General features: G+C 41.9%; 1 protein-coding gene across 1 annotated transcript in view; it reads right to left on the minus strand.

The window, feature by feature from the left end:
* Positions 1 to 16,294, minus strand: part of LOC124286628 (serine/threonine-protein phosphatase 5-like) — a 41,219-nt gene that overhangs the window by 24,726 nt on the left and 199 nt on the right. Inside the window, exons 2-5 of the mRNA XM_046723012.1 lie at positions 11,969 to 12,138; positions 10,447 to 10,518; positions 1,760 to 1,904; positions 1,290 to 1,411 (exon numbers count right to left, since the gene is read on the minus strand). Of these exons, the coding sequence (XP_046578968.1) occupies positions 1,290 to 1,411; positions 1,760 to 1,904; positions 10,447 to 10,518; positions 11,969 to 12,138 (509 nt within the window). The remainder of the gene's footprint in view (positions 1 to 1,289; positions 1,412 to 1,759; positions 1,905 to 10,446; positions 10,519 to 11,968; positions 12,139 to 16,294) is intronic.

The following is a 16,294-nucleotide window of genomic DNA, read 5'->3' on the forward strand; positions in this document are numbered from 1 at the left end:
TTGGCCTATTCTTGTTACAAACACCTCACCTGACCACTGACCACCTATTCTTGTTACAAACACCTGACCACTGGCCTATTCTTGTTACAAACACCTGACCACTGGCCTATTCTTGTTACAAACACCTGACCACTGGCCTATTCTTGTTACAAACACCTGACCACTGGCCTATTCTTGTTACAAACACCTGACCACTGGCCTATTCTTGTTACAAACACCTGAACACTGGCCTATTCTTGTTACAAACACCTGACCACTGGCCTATTCTTGTTACAAACACCTGAACAAAGGTGGTGATGAGAGACGAAGGGAGGAGTGCCAGACACAAGATAATGGCCATCATTGACCTTGAGCCTAGAGTTCACTGAATGATACAAAGCCAAGACAACCTGAAAAAGGTTGGATGTATGAACTGAAATCCCATGGACTTTGAACTGAGATGTAGTGATGGCAGGCTTAGGAAGCAGCCTGTTGTTAATTGCGACTGTTGTGTAAGTGCAGGCATCCTGTCAACAAAAGTACAGGAGGGAACTGTACGGTAGGCCTTGTAACCAGTGAGTCAAATAAACTTTGGCAATGGCATAGAAACAGGCATGTCCTTTTTCAGACAGACAAAACCGTACATAACTGTTTAACTGAAAGATAAATCGTAAAATGTAAAATACAAACAACTCTGTTCCCAACTATAATTCAAGAGCAAAGCTGATACATGTTCTGACAATTTGTGGGATCCATGTGTCAAAGTGTTAAGTCAGCTTTATAGTTTTCTTAATCTTTGCCACCACTGTGGAAATATCTTTCTCTAAATGTCCTTGGCAAGATAGCAATAGAAGGCGGCATCCACATGGATCTTCTACTCATGAACGTGTCTATAGCCCATGTCAAGGTGTGTACTATTAATGTTTGGGAAGTCTGAGGTGAGCTAAGACTATTTAGACCCAGGCTTTCCATTATTCTTGACCTGAAACCCTTTCCCATATCCCATGGAACTGGTGATATCGCTTGAAATGAGACTTGGTCTTGTTTCTGCTGTAATGTTAGAGATCCACTCCCTAGAACTTCTGTGGGGCCCGCCTGACCTGGTTCGTGTGAGGCCCCTGACAATAGATGGTGTCTGTCAACAGGTTCAGCCGACCTCACACAGATCGTGTGTGTTGTTTTTATGGACTGTGTGGTCTGTGACTTATAATTGAAGAACACTTACCAAACAATGAAAAATGAACAAAATGCACACAAATAGCAGAGCTGCTGACAAACTGTCAAGAAGCAATTAGTAATTGTTCTCATACCTGGTATGCATATTTTCTATGTAATCGCTTTTGGTCCTTGTATGTCTGCATGAGATCTTTTACAAATGTGACTGTCACTTCATCGTCCTCAAGAGCAGGGCCAGTGTAGTCATCTTCAATAACTATTTAGAATGTGACAAGTGAATGATTACAACCACATATATTTACCATTGTTATGATGCATGTCTTATACTATGTTCAGATCAACCCTTGCATGTTGGGATTAACAACTCCTGAGTCAAGGCAAAAATGTATAAAAAAGATACACACTATCACTTAATTAACAGAAATCAAATATTGTTACATGAGGGAAACATGAACAGATTCTATCATTTTTTCTACAATTTCAAAGTTTTGAGTATCATTCAAACTTGACATTTCCAGAGGGATAATAATAAAGACCATTGCGCTACCCTGTCCTTTGTTCTCAAATCACTCACTTATTGCAGAAACACTTATCAGCTACAAACCCATGCTTTCTATATCCAACTTCTTTTCCATAGGGACATCGTCTTCAGAAGAGATGGCCTTCTCAAATGCAATCATTTTCACAATTTTATTGCATTCGCTGAACTTCATCTTTGCATCTTTGTCATTCGGTCGAACTTTGGTGACCTGAAAAGTTGGACATAAGATGTTAAAGAACAAAGGACAGGAAATTGTTGTATCCTGAGTGACAAGTGTCTTGGTTATGTTTGACTTAGCAACCTCAGGATTATGAGGATTGTAACTGCCATACATCAACAAAGGTTTAGGATAATTGCACCTCTAAAGTTTTACCACATGAAACCAAAATAGCTTTTGTAGTGACAATTATGTAATTTTCTGATTAAAATTGATATTTTATACTTATCCTGACTCATGCTCTTTTGCTTGTCTTCTTCTTGCGAACATAGTGGAACACTTGTATCTCCCTAATTGAAGCTCCCTTCAATGTAAAATCACTAATTAGTACTCACCAAGAGTTGCCTCCCTCTTCTAAATGCACGGGAAAGGAGGCGCCACCTCTTCCCTCATGCTTCACTCTCTCCTGATATAGCGAGCCCAACACTTGAATTTACTGGGAAATCCAAAGTGTTATGTGGGGAGGATGGGAGGGCTTACCTCATGAGTCAGGATAAGTATAAAATATCAATTTTAATCAGAAAATTACATATTTTTCCTCATCCTGACTCATGCTCTTTTGCTTGTAGAATCCTACGGAAACTGAGGTGGGAAAACAGAATACTTTGGATTTAAATAATTTGTGATTTCTGTATAAGCAATAACCCCCTACGGGAACTTCCTAATGGCACTGTAATTAAGCTAATTCCTGCTGCTATAAAACATAAGTTCTACCAGCTGCCATAGATGGGGGTACTACAATATATAGATACTATGATAATAGTAATAATGGTATAAAGCGACTCCAAAGTGGAGAAGCGACCAAATGTACATATAACATCAGTACTGGGCTCAAGACTACTATAGATTAGATATGTACCGTATATGACCGTCTATAAGCCGACCCCATGGATAAGCCGACCCCCAAACTTGACCCTCAAAATCAGTGTCAAAATCATATCTCTCATGGATAGGCCGACCCCCCTCGATGGGTCGCGGCCAACAGAGACCAGAGTACCCGGTAAGTATGTTCCATCAACGACGAGACACCATTACGAGAATATTACATAATAAAGATTACCGGTGTTTGTTTACCTTTTTTTAACGATCACTGCTTGCATCAACAACGAGACGCCATTTGGAAAGTGGATATACAGTGTAAGTGTTGGTGAGAATATTACATAATAAAGATTACAGGTGTATTGTGGCAACATGTGTTTGTGTTCCTTTTTATATCCCGACGATCACTGCTTGCATCAACAATGAGACGCCATTTTGTGAAAACGTACCATCGGTAAATAAAAACTGAAGTCAACTTTTGTTTCAAAATATATTATTTAAGTGTCCATATTTCATCTATATATATATGACAATAAGAAAAATAGTCCACTAACAATAAACACTGACATTTCTGCAAGAGAGTTCTGAGATTTTCACAAGTCATCGGCCGTAAACCCATCAAATTCCGTGTCACTGTCCTCCTCATATACTGTAAGTCGATCCACATTATTCAAAGAATTCACTGTCATATATATTGTGTCTACTCACGGATCGAAACGAAGTGTAGTTGACAGAAAATGCATAATATATTTTGCTTCTCTAAATATCATATTTATTGTAACAACAAACTGACTTGCTTATTTTACCCCATTCAACAATCACAAACTGATTACCGCCTCGTTCCATGTCACGTGCTTACCACGTTCATGATGGTCCGTATAACCTTAGTGTTGATTATATATTTTTACATAAAACTATTACACAATGCTAGGATATATTTTTTGGGTTAAATAATAGTATTCAATCAATAGAATTCATCCCGTTATATTATTGTGCATGTTTGAACTTGTTGGCGGGGAAGCGTGTGCACAGCTGATTACTATTTCGGTTTTGTGTGCGAGACAGATCGCATACGGTAATCTTAATTAATTTATAGAGCAAAAACTGTAACTAAAATTACACAATGCTAGGATATATTTCTTTGGGTTAAATAGCGGTATTCTGTATTATATTTTACTGTTGACTCGTCAGAATTAGATCCCGTTATATTATTGTGCATGTTTAAACTTGTTAGCGGAAGCGTGTGCACAGCTGATTAGCTATTTCGGCTTTGTGTAATGCGAGACAAATCATACGGTAATCTTAATCCTGCAAATAAAACAATGCCCAGCAAAAACAACTTATAACTTAAATGGTAAATAATCTTGTCTAGTGATGTTTAATTGCAAATCTGACGTCTCTACTGACAAAGTCGTCTTCTGTTGTTTGTTCCTGCGAAGTGATACGATGTTGTTTTCTTACCCCTGGAAAAAAGTTTGTCGAAAGTGTAACTCATGGATAAGACGACCCCCTTCTACAGACTGCTTTTTGTTGTCCTCAAAATTCGGCTTATAGACGGTCATATACGGTATATAATAGCACAAAACTCCGTAGAGTTATAAGCTAGATGAAACTGGTATGATAAATACATAATAATCTCGTGAGACTAATCATCGTCTACGAGGGACTGTCAACTGCTGTGCGAGGACCATGGGACCGAAATGGTGAATACCTGAGACGTCCTCGGTGGTGATATCTTTCAGATAGTGGTTAGCAAACACCATGTCGGATTTCCAAAAGCAGCCCTCCATAATGGTATTCAACGTGCAATTTCCGTGTAGAGCGAGTGTGGAAGCCAGTGCTCTGATTTCATGGGGATTAGATGCTCTTGGAGGGTCGAGTCCTGCAGCCTTGTAGGCACAGTATGACAGTTCTGATCCATATCGATATGGTGAGTACGAGAGACTTGGTCTGAGTCAAGCTGTCGATAGGGATGAATAACCGCTTGAGTTGTCGTCAAGCCTCGTTTTGGATCGTTGTAGATAGATTTTGAGTGCTCTGACTGGACATAGAGATAGGTCAAGCGTATCTTGAGGTCCGAGAATTGAGGAGAGTGCAGGAACATGGAATAATCTGTCTGGTTGACCTGGCAATTGATTCTTGGCGATAAAATCCCATCGCAGTCCCATATGCACAATGTTCAGATTGTCGTCAAAACGTATTCTCTCATAATCTAGTGCGTGAATTTCTGACATCCTGGCTGCCGTTGCTAGGGATAACAGGAACAAAGTTTTCTGTGACGGAAATTCAAAGGTTGTTGATTCCAGTGGTTCATAGGCCTCACTTGTGAGGTGTTGGAGCACTATATTTAGATCCCATGCTGGAGCACGAAATCTCTGTTTCTGATACTCCAATCGGAATGCACGTAGTAAGGCCAGTAACTCTGGCGTTTTGGTTAGCTTGACACCAGTTCTCATAGTTATCACAGAACTTAGAGCTGCGAGATAAGTTGACAATGTCGAGCCTTTTAAATGTTTATTTTGTCGTAAGTCAGCCACTTGTGGATGTGTAGCATTTCTCGCTGTAAATCCCATTTTAGCAGCGTATGTTTCAAAACTGTGCCACTTGTCGTCATACAAGTTGCACGTAGAATTGTGTAAAGCAAGCGTGACTGCTTTCGCCGCTCTGGCTGAATAACCTCTCTTGTTTAGACACACTTTAATACAGTCCATATGTGAAGTTGGAATGCTTCTGGGTTTCCGTGCGCTTGTTTGGTGTGAGGATGTATTAGTAGATTCGAGCGCTTTGGTAGCTCTAGTGTTGGTTGTCCGATTTCTTGAATTAGAATGGGAAACCACGTTCTCGCTGGCCAGTAGGGCGCGACCAAAATCAGTTGGAGGCTCTGTGTTTGCTTGATTTTCTGTAACACTTGTGGAATTAAGCTGGCGGCGGAAGCGCTGTCTGCCGTTGAGGCCTTCCAGGATATGCTTAGTGAGTCCGTTGCCCACGCTTGTGGATCCGGGACTGGTGATACGAATGTTGTTAGCTGATTGTTGAAGCGAGTGGCGAATAGGTCTACTAGCGGAGTTCCTATTTCCTTGATAATCTGTGCAAAGATTTCTGTATGGAGCATCCATTCTTTCGGTGACAGTAGATGTGGCCGAGAGAGTGCGTCTGCTAGTACATTCTTGGCTCCCGGAATGTGGCATGCTCTGACATGTATGTTGAGATCGTCGATTAGATCGAATAATTGAAACCATAGAGTCAATAGGTTCAATGATCTTGTTGAGCCTTGTTTGTTTACATAAAACGCCACTGTTGAGTTGTCTGTGTGAATCATCAGATGCGCATTCTGTAGAATAGTGCTCCAATGTAGTAGGGCGTTGATTACAGCTTTCATTTCTAGCATATTTATGTGCAGCTTGCTGTCTTGCTGGTTCCATAACCCTGATGCCGTCCGGTTGGCGAGATGAGCTCCCCAACCTTGGAGCGACGCGTCTACATAGAGATGGGTTTTGAATTCCGGCTCTGTTAAATAGATGCCTTCATGAGACATTCGACCTCCTGGTCCACCATAGTAGATGAGGTCTGATGTGCCCGGTAGACTGAATGGTTGTAGGTCGTCGAGAGATGGCGTTGATGAGGACCTGTAGCGGACGTAACTGTAGTCTGCCTCTGACTGTCATGTCTTGGGCTGACGTGAGGAGACCCAACAGACTCTGCCATTGTCGTAGTGGTAGCGAAGAGAGTAAGGCTTGTGGGATGGTCTGTTGGATCTCGAGCCATCGGTCCTCTGGTACGACGATACGGTTCTGTGTCGTGATAAATCGAATGCCTAGAAATTGCAGATCTTGCGTAGGTTCTAGGTCCGACTCGAGTAGATTTACTAACCATCCTAGCTGTGTTAGTAGCTTGATGATGTAGTTTAACTGTAGTTTGAGATGCTGTGGATCTTGATCTACTTGAATCCCGTCGTCGCGGTAGAACGCATTGCGTAGCTTTAGACGATGTAGGTAAGTGAAGATGGGTTTCGTTACTCTTGTGAATAACCAGTGGGCCGATGATATTCCAAATGGGAGTACTCTCCATTGATAATGCAGCCCGTCTAGTGTAAACCGTAGGTATTTCCTGGATTCGGGATGTATGGGGATATGTAGATAAGCATCCTGCAGGTCTATACTGGCCATGTAGTCCATGGGACGAACTAGGTGCCGAAGTTGAGGTAGATGTATCATGCAAACGCGTTGGCGGTTTCGCGTCGAGATAATCTCTGTTGAACGTGCTCATGTTGTAGATGATTCTGAACTTTTCTTTGGAGTTTTTCTTGGGCACTAGGAAAACTGGGGAGTAGAAGCCTGGTTCGATGTTTACTTGATCCAGTACTTCTATGGCCTGCTTGGTTAGTAGCGATGCAACAGCTTCTCTTAACTTTAGTAGTTGTTGCGCCTTAAAGTCGAACTTGTGAGGGTTGACTGTAAGCGGAGGCGTGGCCTGTAGTTGGATTCGATATCCGTGATGTAGGATGTTGGAGACATAAGGGTCTTGTAGAATTCCCCAGTTCTCCCAGAGCAGTTGAAGGCGTCCACCCACTTGTGATGGTTGTACTGGAACGGCTTGGGGTGGAAGGCTCCAGTCGTTCCGAACCCGTCTTTCATCGTTTATAGTTGCGGGAACCTCTGGGTGCCCTGCCTCTTCCAGATCCTCCTCTGTAGTTGCCGTATGGGCCACAAAAAGAATCTTTTCCTCTTGAGGTGGCCATCTTCCTGTCCCGTGCTTTCTGTAAGCCAGTAAACTTAGATCTTCCTGAATATCTCTGTGATGTCTACCTGATGACGCTGGCTAGCGTGTCCATCAACTTTATCATACGGACTTCCCTTGAATCCTTGGTGACTTCTTTAGAGACTTTATCTATTCCTCCATCAAAGATAGATGGCGAAGACCACGGGGCTGTGTAGAGTGGAGATGTAAACTGTTCACCCCAACTACAGGAAGCGAGGAGACCTTGACGACGAGCCAGAGTTAGCGCTGCGGAGACTGATGTAAGATGATCCGTTAAGAACTGCTGGTCCTTCTTCTGCATTCTGTCATCTTCTGATGTAGAATCACGAAATCTGGTGATGAGAGTTTCATTAATCGTTCTTGATCTGTTAAGGCCGAAGAACATTCTCCTTGTCATGGTTTCGATCTGCACCAGCTTGCGGTCGTCTATCTTGTAGGTCTTATTCTTGGCATCGTTGATTACTTTGAAGTTATCGTTGATATCTTGTGCCTTGAAAAATGGGTCCATATTATGGGTTGAGAACTTTTTGGCGTTGAACTGTGGTAAGTGCGGCGCCTGGGCTTTAGTGGCTTTATGGAAGGCTGTGTCCAGATTCTGAGAGACTGTTGCTATTGGGTCGATCGGAGACAGGGTGATGGTGTCTGCATCGTCCTCCCTCATGAGATAAGTGTGGGCCGGGTTACCGTTCTTGGAAGGTGAAGCTAGGTCCAGGTTGTTAACCATCCAGTAGCGTATTTCTGCGTCGCAGAATATGATGCCTCCATCATCTTCTGTAACGGGATTGCAAATAAGAGGTTGATCCGATGGCGACTGAGGTGGAGACCTGTATACTTCTACAGCTGTGCAGGGTGACGTCAACGGAGACCTGTCTGGGGACTTCCGTGAAGACTTGTGAGGCGAACGGTGTGATGACCTGCGTAGAGATCGACGTGGTGAACGATGTGGAGATCGGCGAGGAGATCGTCGTGGAGAACGGCCTGGTGAGCTGCGTCGATATGGTGACCTTCGCGGAAGCTCTTGGGGAATCCCTCGATGACCTCGTAGAGGAAGATGACTTGGAGCCTGTAATTGGAGCCCTTCGCGAAGCTTCATCTGAGTCCGGTCCTGGGGAGCGAAGGCTGGGGGTCCGAGTCAGAGTCCGGGGATGAGAGGATCTTCCTTCGCGAACCTCTTCGTGAGTGTTGATCATCGGAGTCCGAGGCGGGTGACGATCTAGCTGTCCTTCTGGGCTGTACATCTGGGTCCTTCGCAGAGGTGGGCTGTGACATCCTTCGCGCAGGTGGGTTCCCCAGCGATGACTTGATAGCGGCCGCTTCGTTGACGGGGGGTCCCTCTGGGGTGTCGTCTACGTTGGAGCCTTCGTGAAGCCTCTGGGCTGGTTGTCTCTCCAGGCCCGTAGCGGTCTTCCATCATCTTCATAATGTGTAGAACCAGGTTGTCTGGGACGGTCTGCGAAGATGTAGATGGTGCCCTCTCTGCGTTGGTAGCGACGGGACCCTCAGGAAGATCGTCAGACGTCAGCGTTGGTACATCAGGCTGCCTGTAGATCTGCGCTGACGTCACTGTTGCCGACACCGGTCGTTTCTTGTGGCGTACATCGGGTATGATGATCGGCTGATCATCATACAGGCCTAGTTCTGCGGCGGGAACAATCTCGGCTGATAAAGTTCTAGTAGACTTCGCTGGTTTCCCCTGGGAGGTAGACGCTGCCCTGGGGGTACGGAGTCTGCGTTGTGACGAAGTGGAAGCCCTCTTAGTCTTCGGTTGCGACGACGGGATGTCTGGGGATGCAGGACGCTTCTTGGAGATGGCGGACTGCGTCCCACGCCTCTCCTCCGAGGGTAACTCTAGTGGAACACCAGACGGGAGGGGGGGTCGTCCGACAACAGTTGACTGGCTAGGGGTTCCGAAGTATCGGCCATGGCTAGGCTCTGTTTACGTGACCTATCTGCTGCCCGTCTCAAGACGCAAAGATAATATTTGTTAAATGCAGAGTTAGACAAATTATTACAGTTACTGCAACGTGAAGAAAATGCACATGGTGCAGTACAGCTAGGGCATATTAAATGCGGATCGGCAGCAGAAAAACGTAACCTACAAACAGTACAGATTTTCATCAACGCAAACTGCTGAACAATCCCGGCGTCCCGTGAATAAACAGCAGAAATACGAATAAATATCAATACATAATTGTTGAAGGATACTAGCTAAACCTCTATAGATGACTACAAGAGGTAACTAACTAAGAATAATCAAAGGATATAGTGTGTAGGGAGACACAGGCGCTCTCACATCCTGCTCACTGGGCGAGGAAGGAGAGAGTGAAGCATGAGGGAAGAGGTGGCGCCTCCTTTCCCGCGCATTTGGAAGAGGGAGGCAACTCTTGGTGAGTACTAATTAGTGATTTTACATTGAAGGGAGCTTCAATTAGGGAGATACAAGTGTTCCACTATGTTCGCAAGAAGAAGAAGACAAGCAAAAGAGCATGAGTCAGGATAAGGAAAAATAAGTTTCTTCAAAAGTGAACGGCATATAAAAATATTTCATGACAACTAATCTTTTGGTTCATTATGTGTGTAAACTAACAATTACCTCACACCATAAACATGTCAGAGTTTTTATTTTCATATTCTAAACCTGACAGATCAGAAGCTGACAAACGAGTCTCTGAACATATTGCTGTAGTCACTACCTACAGTGTCATTATTTAACAAGTGAACCTGCTACATAACATTACCATGACAACACATCATGCATAAAGAGTGTTTCCGTAATATACAGTTCATTTGTGTCAAACTCCAACTTGATTGAATGTGGTCATGTAAAGTCAAAGTGATTTCTGCTCTTTTCTCCAGACCAAAACAGACAAAGCTAGACTTAGGCTTTGCCAGCAGACTGACATACACATGTACTTACACATCAACACCTGTTGCAGTAAAACAAAGTTAAACCTACCATTTCAAAATCTTTCAGGGCCAACTTGAATTTACCCAGTGCCATGTTTGCTGATGCTCTTCGATAATAAGCCTGCCAGGAAAACATGAAAATCAACTGATCTGTATTTGCAGAACATCTTAATATCTGGTTTACTTCCAAAATATTTTCTAATTTAACTAGATTACACTACATTTAGAAAAACATGACATTATCTTGGTCATGTAACGCAAGAAAAACAATGTCAAGAAATCTCTTCTGAAGTATGCAATTTAAGCCAGCGATTTATCATTGTACTGTTGGGATGTAAAAGTGTCAACTGTATCAGCTGCTGTAAGTGTAAGGTAACTAATCCCATCAGTGGCTCCATTCTCAAAGGAACTGGGAGATATGATGTTTGTAGGGCACTCTGGGATCAGAATACAGATTAAATTAATACAGAGGGAACATGGGCTGTGTGTCCATCCTCCACTGAGATGTTGTGGAGGTAGTGGCTAGCAAAGAGTGTTGTGGAGGTAGTGGCTAGCAAAGAGTGTTGTGGAGGTAGTGGCTAGCAAAGAGTGTTGTGGAGGTAGTGGCTAGCAAAGAGTGTTGTGGAGGTAGTGGCTAGCAAAGAGTGTTGTGGAGGTAGTGGCTAGCAAAGAGTGTTGTGGAGGTAGTGGCTAGCAAAGAGTGTTGTGGAGGTAGTGGCTAGCAAAGAGTGTTGTGGAGGTAGTGGCTAGCAAAGAGTGTTGTGGAGGTAGTGGCTAGCAAAGAGTGTTGTGGAGGTAGTGGCTAGCAAAGAGTGTTGTGGAGGTAGTGGCTAGCAAAGTGTTGTGGAGGTAGTGGCTAGCAAAGAGTGTTGTGGAGGTAGTGGCTAGCAAAGAGTGTTGTGGAGGTAGTGGCTAGCAAAGAGTGTTGTGGAGGTAGTGGCTAGCAAAGAGTGTTGTGGAGGTAGTGGCTAGCAAAGAGTGTTGTGGAGGTAGTGGCTAGCAAAGAGTGTTGTGGAGGTAGTGGCTAGCAAAGTGTTGTGGAGGTAGTGGCTAGCAAAGTGTTGTGGAGGTAGTGGCTAGCAAAGTGTTGTGGAGGTAGTGGCTAGCAAAGTGTTGTGGAGGTAGTGGCTAGCAAAGTGTTGTGGAGGTAGTGGCTAGCAAAGAGTGTTGTGGACCTCCAGCAGCAACTCCATGATGTTCCGGCTTAACGCTCAACACATGAAAGGGCATAACCGACGACAAGGCTTTGATCTTGTGTGGGTTGTGGGACACTGGAGGTGGTAGGTCAGCCTGTTCATAAGCTCGAAGTATCACCAAGCAGAGCCAAAGCAATATGGTTTTACGAGTCACTTTGGCAGCAACAGGGTCAGAGACCAATAAGAACAGACACTGCTGCTGGTGACTGTTGTGTGGATACCAGGAGACATCGGCTTACTGCTCTAAGAGGGCTGAGAGCTAATGCCTGGTCCTCCTCTGGGCCGACTATCTCAGGGCGTATGTGGAACTGGTGATAGGGTTGGTCTGGGGGTTGGCTTTGTGTGAGAATTCTTTAAATCTTAGCTAATTCTTACCTTTATGTAGCTGCGGTCGATAATGACAGCTTGGCCCGCATCTTTCAGAGCATAGCCAAAACATTCTGTCTTGAGATAAGCCAGACTCCTGTTGCAGTAGTAAGCTGCAACCGATGGGTCGGCCTCTATTGCTTGTGAATAGTATGTTATTGCCTGGTTGTAATCTTCCTCTGCAAAAAACCCCCTAAATTGAAGGATTTTAAATATAACATAATAGCAAGTTTCAACATTTTCATCTATGGACATGTAAAAAAGAATCACAACACCCCATATTTTCACAGCATGAATATGTTACCAATAAACAATGCAAAGGAACCTATCCAAACCTAGAAGCTGATTTTAGGTGATTTCAGACTGTTTTGTTTCTACAAACAATGATGTGGAAACCACTTTAGCTCGCCACCATATATGAACAGATGAAGATTTTATTATTCTGAGAAGGGCTGTAGTCGATGGATGGCAACCAACATATCTTGCAATAGCCCTCAATGACATGCCAGTATTCTGCATACCAATAACTTGCCACCTTTGAGCAGCTGTCAGTAGAGGAGGCCCCGTACTTGCAAGGAAGTCAACTTATTTCCAAGTAGGGTGCAGTAGGGTTTAATGTGGTAGGGCTTGGCCAAGGTGTCTCCCAAACAAATTTTCAAGATTTGGCAGAATATCCTTTGTTCCTATTTAATGAGATGACATCAGGTATGTAAGTGTGGAGGACATAATAATCGATACTGATGCTCTGATGTCCTCATAAATGTTTCTTGTAGTATTTTCTGAATTGAAAATCCTGTTGGAGGTGTTTTGAAAAGAATAATAGCTATAGACTGTTTACTGGAGACAGCAGAGAAAGGGAATGAGTTCACTAAATCATGACATTGTTTGGGCAATTTCATAATGGGAATGTTGTTGTAATGTCCATCTATGACTACTATATGCTCATATAATAATGTGGATGAATGTTGAGGCAATCTCATTAAAATCACATCTTAGTTTATCCACTAAAAAAACAACAATGAACCAAGGACATCCAATTTAGCTAACGTCAGGAAAACCTTTCAGATGACCAATCAAAGCATCACTTACCAGATTAGGAAAGTGACAGTCAGAGTGTGCTCATCATGCAACCTTAAAAAAGTTATACACAAGGCATCCCCTACAACAACTTCAGACTTACGACTTAATCTATCAAAATCATCTTCTATCTCAGTGGAATAAACACTTGAATGAAAGAGACTCTGCATAGCCCATGAGAAGTAAAACAATCTAGGCCATCTGTAAGACATTGCTCTTCTCAAATTTTGAATTGAGAGCAAGTGGCATGTTTCCGTCATTAAAGGGAAACAACACTCTAGTTGTCAGTCATCTAGTTGGTGCCATATTACTTATCCTGCATAATCAAGGAGGACCTCATTGACAATGAGGGAGAGTCCCCTGCAATACTCGCAGATGATGCTTACTAAGCCTTTCCCCTTGCACGTTTGCAGATGTGTGTAAATGTATACTAGTATGTACGATTATACCCCTTGGTAAACAGCAATTATTTGTATGTATTATTTTTTCAACAATGAATTTAAGTTAATACACTCAAAACAGCAACGACACTTATTTTTAGGCAAATTGCATATAAATTATATAATGCAACAACTACTACTCCTTCAGTGTCATCTACGATGATCAGCAAATTACATGTATTAAATACTGGTGGCCACACCGGGCGTAAGTCACCACCGAGGATGTCAAGCATATACAGAAATCAGTGGTTTGAGTTTGTCGTTTCTCATGTCTCATGTAATTATTTAATCTAAGATTGGGGTTACAAATCCTGGTCTGATGTGATGCGTGTGCTACAGGCTATGTAATATACACATGACAGCGCAACATGATTGGTCTGAAGAGTTGCAAAATACAGTCATCCCCCTGCAATAATGCCATCTGTGATACTGGGGATTCAAGTAAACCAGGGGTTTTCTGTAGCTCCCATGGAAAAAAGTTCACCAGTGATCACACATTTTAAAGTCATCAGAATAAGCATATCAACAAATCAGCTGTGCTTAGACCAGAGGTATAGATAAGCTGTGTATCTGCGTAAAGTATGCTAATATTTATGTGAAAACTCAATTCCTATTAAGTCTATTGCATACAAGTATGCTTGAATTTTTGTAAATACTCAATACATTTAATCTTACATGCGTACACACAAAAATAGATAAAATAACTGAGGTATATTGAGCTGTTCTATTTCAGCACATAAACTTGGCAACTTGCAGTCTCATATATAGATCAAATATAATTAATAAACACGTAAACCAACATCTAAACTTTATAATATTTTTACAATTAATGGAAAATGACAAAATACCCAATTGAGTTTGAGTGAGGTGGGTACAATTTATTTGGTTACTCAAAGGAAAATTAGGATACCCAATATTGAGATGAACACAAGCAAGTACATAACTCAATGACCCAAAAACTTATCTGCAGCTCTGTTAGACGCTTTATTGACAATGGAAATCTGGAAGATAGGTTATATAAAAAGCAAACAAACATCAATATTATTTACCCGAGATCGTTAATACCACTTCAGATGCAAAATCAATTGCCTATATAGCATAAAGTCGCAAGTGAAATTCAGTAAGATCAGTCGTCTGCTAGTGACAGGCAATATTTAAATAGGAAGCCACATGATCACAACACTCCCTTGCAGTGTGGAGCGAAAAGTGTGGCTCACCGTCGAAAACCCATACAAAATACCCGGATGTGGAAAGCGGCAACAGTTTTGATGATACAATGTCATCAATGCACTTTTTGTATAACACTTGATATTTTAGTGTGATAGATGAATATATCCTTTATTACTCAAGGTAAGTAAAATAAAAACTTTAAATGATATTAAAGATAGAAATTACGTTTTTGTCTTTGACGAAAACCCCTGACACTGGGATATAGTTACGCATGACTACATATAATTTTTTTGTATAGCTTAACGTATGAGGGACATTGTTCCAAAAGAGTGTTTTTTTACTCATATATTCCCCCAACAAGGAAACTGCCTTATATTTCACATATAACATTTGTTTGGATATTCTCAATATTTCAGGGAAATAGCAATCTGTTGTTTTTAAGAGCTTTTAAAGAAGTTTTTAGTTCTGTGCATAATGTGATGTTCACCGATAGCTTCACATCTATAAATCTTTAAGCATTAACAAACAACAAAATAATGTCAGTTTGGCTGCAGCTCAGCAATGTATATTCTTTGTTATGATATACAGCTTTTCATTCTACAAATCTCCTACAGATGACAGGGGTTCAGATATTTTTCTAAAGCCACTTGCCACAGGGCAAGTGACTTCAAGAAAGTAACTTGTCCTGAATAATTTTCCACTTGCCTGGATTTTTATGACATAATCATGATGATGTAATTATGAAAGAACAAATCAACATGGTATTTGATGTTAATGTTTACTGGACTATTTATCGAGAAGTGATAAATAGCAAAGAGAGGTAACTCTAGTTTATTATCGTTATGAAAATTACTTCGTTTCGTTCTTGTATATTGTGTCAAATTTTAATAGCTAGATTTTGAGCAGACATGAAATGAAATCCAAGTTTATTTGCAGTTTGAAAGCATAAGCAGAAATTATCTAGTAGCCCACAGACGAGTCACATACCATTATTTGATTATCCGAATTGAAAACTGACTTGTCCCGGGCGTCGGGCAATGGGATTTTTTAACCCCTGAGATGTTGCTTCACAAAACATGGTGTGAATATTGCCAAAGACAAGTCAAACCAGTCAAAACTAATCCACAACAAGCTGTGGAGAGGAATGTTGTTTCACTTTAACTTCTGCCACCAATCATATCATTGTCTGTGACAGTACAAGTAAGTAAATATTTTTGAAAGATTGAAAGAGTTGGTGTATAGTCAATGTCTTAACATGTATACGACGCTTTTGCAATAAACATTGCATGGACACTACATATCTAGACTTTCTCAGTTTAACTGAAAAGCATAAGCAAAATACGGTTTCGTTACTTAGAATGTGGTAATACAGTATTGCTAGTACGGCGCTACTTACGAGTAAAGAAGATAAACGTAAAATTCGAGCGCGAGTTACGGACACTGCGTGATCGAAAACCGAACAAATATCTCACATAAAGTGAAAACTGCGGCAGGGAACCACAGTCGCAATTTGTATACATATTTAAATTGAACTGAAAGGTCAGCAAAACATTAAAGATCGTTAATCAGTTATTATCAGACGACTTATTGTAACCAAGTTTGTGTTATCCACAATGTACGGCATTACAGCAACAGTGAGATGCTGCGC

This window comes from Haliotis rubra, unplaced genomic scaffold (assembly GCF_003918875.1).
Source record: "Haliotis rubra isolate DU_JTF1 unplaced genomic scaffold, ASM391887v1 Scf388, whole genome shotgun sequence".
NCBI lineage: Eukaryota > Metazoa > Mollusca > Gastropoda > Lepetellida > Haliotidae > Haliotis > Haliotis rubra.